Source organism: Narcine bancroftii, chromosome 6, assembly GCF_036971445.1.
Source record: "Narcine bancroftii isolate sNarBan1 chromosome 6, sNarBan1.hap1, whole genome shotgun sequence".
NCBI lineage: Eukaryota > Metazoa > Chordata > Chondrichthyes > Torpediniformes > Narcinidae > Narcine > Narcine bancroftii.
Window position 1 is genome coordinate 169,307,172 of NC_091474.1, and position 6,000 is coordinate 169,313,171.

At 38.0% G+C, this 6,000-nt stretch overlaps 1 protein-coding gene across 1 annotated transcript in view; it reads left to right on the plus strand.

Moving 5' to 3' along the window:
- The window catches only part of cdc5l (CDC5 cell division cycle 5-like (S. pombe)), a 77,143-nt gene extending 73,298 nt beyond the window's left edge, over nt 1-3,845 (plus strand). Inside the window, exons 15-16 of the mRNA XM_069886691.1 lie at nt 1,197-1,409; nt 3,316-3,845. Coding sequence (XP_069742792.1) covers nt 1,197-1,409; nt 3,316-3,423 — 321 coding nt within the window. The 3' untranslated portion in view covers nt 3,424-3,845. The remainder of the gene's footprint in view (nt 1-1,196; nt 1,410-3,315) is intronic.
- The last annotated feature ends 2,155 nt before the right edge of the window (nt 3,846-6,000 follow it).

Genomic DNA, 6,000 nt, shown 5'->3' on the forward strand with positions numbered 1-6,000 from the left:
CTCCTAGGATGCCTTTTAACCACAACAGTAATGTGTCCCAAATTTCTAAACTTAGACAGACAAAGGGAAAATAAAACACATTTTCCCTCCTGTATGTTATATCAAAGGATTGGAATGTAGCTTTACCTCTGCCACAGTTGAAATTTAATGTGATGAGATAGAATCAGAAACTTTTAGAATACACCCCATCGTGTTCAGACAGAAAACTGCAGGAATAATTTGTCTTGAGTTGAGGGGATCAGGTGTAGTAAACTAGATAGCATTATGAGATTTGAGGATTATAGAGAGGTTCATCGGAAATATAGATACGCTGGGTGAATGGACTGGATAGAATGTGGAAATGTAATATAATTTTAAAAATGTGAGGTTATTCAGTTTGGTTGCTTTTTAAAAAAGGCAGAATTTTATCTTAAGTGGTAAAAGATTAGAAAATATTGGTGTTCAGGAGACTTGGGTTCCTTTTAACATTGGAAGAGTATATATTAGTTCAGAAAGCAATTAGAAGGACTTATTGCAGGACCATTTGAGTTCAAGGCCATAGACATCTTGCTACGATTCTATCATTCTATAAAGCCGTGATATCTGAAATATGCTCTCGAAATAGAATGTACTTGCAATGAAGGGGATCAAGTAAAGGTTTGACAATATGTTTCATGGGTAATAGGTCTCTCGTATACAGACAGGTTATATATCTTGGACTGTGCTCTCACGTTTAGAAGAATGAAACATGAAACCCTTAAGGCATTTGACAAGTTGAATGGGGAGTTGATATTTCTGCTGACTGAGCTATCAAAAGCCTGAGGCTATGGTGTCAAAACGGGGGAATCTTTGGTATTCACTAACAGGTTGGCTATGGAGGCTTAGGCACTAGATATATTCAAGATGAATATTAATATAATTTTAGAGATGGAAGAATCTAATGATAATGAACTTGTGACACTGAGATAAAAGTCAGCTATAATCGTGTATGGTGGAGTAGGTGCAAGAAGCTGAGTGACATATATCTCTTTCTACTATTAATATTCTAATGAATTCATGACATCAAATTTGAACGATATCTCAAGAAACTTCACAAGGCCAAAATCTCAAATTAAAATCTGCACCATATTTTAGTTGTGCGGTTGTTGATTTATAACACTTCGAATTTGATAACAGTGGCAGTATTTTTTTGAAATTACAATGTTTTTCATGTTTAGACCAACAGAAATCATATGACCACAGAGGCGAAACAGGCAGCAAAAATGGAAAAAAAACTGAAGATTCTACTTGGTGGCTATCAGTCACGTGCTACAGGGCTTATGAAACAGTTGAGTGACTTGTGGGATCAGATTGAACAGGCACATCTAGAACTATGCACCTTTGAAGAACTGAAGAAGCATGAAGATATTGCTATTCCAAGAAGGCAAGAGGTAATTCTGGCAATCTTTGCTATTTTGTGGTTTGTGAAATCAGCCTAATTTGATTTATAATTATTGATTCAGACATAATGCAATATTTAAAATACATTATTAATGCTGTATTAATTTATTTAGATAGGAGAGAAGCATTTGAAAAATTGGGGTCAAGGGCAAAACAGTGTAATGCAAGAAAATACTTTTTTCTTTGAAGACAACCTATATGAAAAAAGATTACTCTGTCCATCCCCCTCATAATTTTAAATACCTCTATCATATCTTCCCTCATTCTTAAGTGCTCCAGGGAATAAAGTCCAACCTGTTTAACCTTTCCCTATTATAAAGTTTGGTGACCAAAACTGCACACAATACTCCAAATTTGGCCTCACCAATGTCTTATACAACTTAACCATAATATTCCAACTCAATACTCAATACTTTGATTTATGAAGGCCAATATGCTAAAAGTTCTTTTTACCACCCTATCCACCTTTGATGCCACTTTTATGGAATTATGTATCTGTATTTCCAGATCGCTCTGTTCTACAGCACTCCTCATTGCCATATCATTTACCATGTATGACTCTTAGTTTGAACTTCCAAAGTACAACACCTCAATGTGTCTGCATTAAATTACATCTGCCATTTCTCAACCCACTTTTCCATCTGGTCCAGGTCCCTCTGCAACCATTGAAAATGTTCTTTGCTATCCACAGCACCTCTAATCTTAGTGTCATTCTGCAAACTTGCTGATCCAATTGACCATGTTATCATCCAGATCATTGATATAGATGACAAACAACAATGATCCCAGTACTGATCCCTTAGACACACCACTATTCACAAGCCTCCAGAATGGGGGAGGTATGGAGCACTATAGACTGGGTGCAGGTCAGTAGGACTAGGCCAAAAAATGGCTTGTCACAGATTAGAAGGGCCAAAGGGATCTGTTTCTGGGCTGTAGTGTTCTATGGTTCTATAGAATTGGATGTCTGATATTAGGGCAATATTGCTGCCTTTCCTGTAAATGAGTAAGTTTTTGTAGCTACTGAAACTGCTCCATTCGTAGCAATCATCAACCATAAAGCAAAGCTCTCATTCTAGGTGCAGCAGCTTGAAATTTAGGGGTGACTCTTGCACAAAAAAGGTGTATTTGAATCCCAGTCACTTAAACCATTTAACTATCCAAAATCATGAAGGATTATAACTGTTAACTGTACAGTTACTACCAATGGGACTGGACATTTTCTGATACAAGAACAAAATCAATCCCAACAGGACTTGTATAACATCATGTTTTTACCTAAAGCATCCAGTCAGAAAATTCTGTGTGAAAGAGAGAAAGGCAGGATAATGGAAGCATTTGGTATATTCTGTACTTTAGCAGTGATGGTTACTAATTCTGGTCTTTTCTATATTGAACAAAATGGTAAGTACGTGACCTTGAATAAAATATTAATTCCTAAGATTCTTCATTTGCATTGTGGAAGAATTAAATTGCGAATTAAAATAACATATTAACAGCAAAAGGTACATTATGGGTAAAATCTGAATTATGCAAAAGAGATCATATACCAATTTCTGTCTTTAGCGGGATTTTTTTTGATGGATGAAATGTGAGTAAATAAAAATTGAAATATCCGTAAATACTCTGCAGGTCAGAATCTTATAACAAAGAAAGTTATTTCAATTCAATAACCTTTCATGGTATGTAAGCAATATATTTTGTCATAGCAAAATATTTAGAGATGGCATCTATAGAACCTCTTATACATGATGTTTCACTGTGCAATTCCAAAAAATTTTTCCCATTTTAAAGTGCAGACCCACAAATTGAGGTCTGCGTTTTGCTTTTTAATTTTGCCTGTTCATAAACTATATTGGATTTAATTTGCCATTTAATTTTCAAACTCCATCTCAGTCTTTGACGGAAGATGTTGCACGACAACAGGAGAGAGAGAAGGAGCTCCAGCAAAGGTATGCAGACCTGCTTCTGGAAAAAGAAGGGCTTGTTGCTGCAAAGTATTGATAAGTAGAACAATCTCTGCTATGCGTGCATTTCACATTGCTCTGTACAGTGAATTACATTTAAAAAGATATGTTCTGTGACAATAATGACTGTAAAGGAAACGTCACCTCATGAAAATTGTACTGAATTTTGCTGTAGTATATATGGATCCTTTGTATATTCCACATGGAGAATGTAAGTAATATATGGAGTAATGTTCCTGTTTGTCAGTACTGGTTAAAAAAAAGTTAAGCTGGTCTACAGTCAAAGCTTCAGTAGTCAAATATTTTTTTGAGTATTTCTTAATTGTATGTTAAACTTATGGAAAAGAGTGATTTGTACTGTGATTTGAGTAACATTCTAATAAAATGTGACATTTGTTTATTCTCTGTATAGTTCAATGTCATTTTAATGGCAGAAATAATTAAATCTTTGTTCTTAAATCCAAAGATTAACTGAAAAATTAATTCTTTAGAATTGTTCAGCTTTTTCATCATTAGAATCACTCAAGAAAATCCATTCTTGAAATTTATTGGTTGCAACCACATAGGAAAGCTGCACCAGTGCACTAGTAGTCTGTGTTTCTCACACTAAATTGTGTGAAAGGAATACTTAAAATGGTAAACGTTCTGCAATTTTTTTTGTGAAATTATTTCACCATTTGATGTAAAATATAATGCGACTTGAAGACCAATAGAGTTTGTGTGCAGCCATCAGTAGTAGACAATCTGGAATTGATGTAAAGTCATGAGTTATACAGCACGGAAACACACCCTTCAACCATGACACCATTTAAAGTTGACTATCTAAGCTGGTACCATTTTCTATAAACAAAGGTGCTGGAGAAAGTCAGCAGGTCATGCAGCATCAAAAGGACACAAAGGGATTTAACCAACATTTTGGGCCTGAGCCATTAGTCAAGGAATGAGCAACAATCCGGAATAAAATGTTGGGAGGAGGGAAGAAGGGAGAGGTGCAACAGGCCAACAGGTAAGATATCATAGATATCTTAAGATATGAGGTGGGGGGTGGAGGGCACGAGAAAAAAAAGTTGAGGTGATGGGGAGGGGGATGTCTCAAAATGGAGAGGGAGAGAGAGATGGGGAGGAACAACAGAAATTGGAGAAGTTGATGTTAATGCCATCTGGTTGGATAATGCCTGACAGAATATTAGATGTTCCTCCAATTTACAGGTGGCCTCGGTTTGACAATGCACAAGGCCATGGAAAGACATTTTGGTGTGGGAATGGGGTATATAATTGAAATAGTTGGCCATGGGGGGGGTTCCCCGTTATTGCAGCAGATAGAGTGAAGGTATTCAAAGAAATAATCTCCCAGTCTGTGTCCAGCCTCTCCAATGTAGAGGAGACCACAACAAAAGCACCAGATGCAGTAGATGACCCCTGCATATTCACAAATAAAGTATTGCTTCACTTGCAAGGACTGTTTGGGACTCAAAATGGTGGTGAGGGAAGAGGTGTGGGCGCAAGAGCAGGATTTCCTGCAGTCATGGGTAGGAATGGAGGGAGTGGTCCTGTGGAGAGGAGAGGAGAAGATGTGTATCCTGGTGGGATCACATAGTAGGTAGCAGAAATAGCAGAGGGTACGGTGTTAGACCCAGTGGCTGGTGGAGTAATAGATAGAGACCAGGGGAATCCTGTCGTTTTGTCTAGGGCCAGAGGGGGCCAGGCAGATGTGTGGGAAATAGGGGAGATGTGCACAAGGTCTAAGTTGATGGCAATAGAGGGGAAACCATATTTTTTTGAAATCTTGGATGTTCTGGAATGGAAAAAAAACTCATCCTGGGAGCAGATATTATGGAGATGGAGGAATAGAGAGAAAGGAATAGAATCCTTGCATGGGGACATGGTGTGGAGATGTAGTCCGAGGTAACTGGGAGTTGGTGGGTTTGCAGTATATGTCTATCTCCCTCTAAACCAGAGGGCCCCAAACATTTTAGACCATTGACCCCCTTCATGAAATCCTTGATCGCTCATAGAGTGCAGGCATGCACAAAAATAAATAAATAAATAAATAGATCTATCCATAGATGAGCTGTTTCCATATGCATGCTGTCCGGGTCTTCCAGCAACATTTTAATTTACAGATTTGTTACTTGGCGATTGGGGTATTGTAACTTTGTTACAACACCCAATCACCAACTAACAGATCTGTAAATTAAGCAACAGGTTTTTAAAAAAAACATTTGATTCTGGCCAGAAAGATGCCAAACAGAGCTAGGTACTAGTTTTCAGCATCGGTAACAGCGATTCTATTCTCAACATTGGGTGTGGTGCCATCCACGTCAAAGTTACCATGGGCTCCCGAGAGGAGTGGGGACCTCGGACACCTGGACAGAAGCATGGACATAGGACTCCCAGCAGGAGCGCGGACCTCGGGCTCTACAATACTTTTGACCCCAAAAGTTCAATCACCCCCCCCCCTCAATGTTTATTGACCCTCTGACATTTTTCAATCCCTTAGATAGTCCCATCAACCACCAGGGTCGATGTCGACCACTTTGGAGAACCCCCCTTCTCTAAACCATTACTGTCCATGTACCTATGCAAATATCTTTTAAATGTTCTAATGTATCCA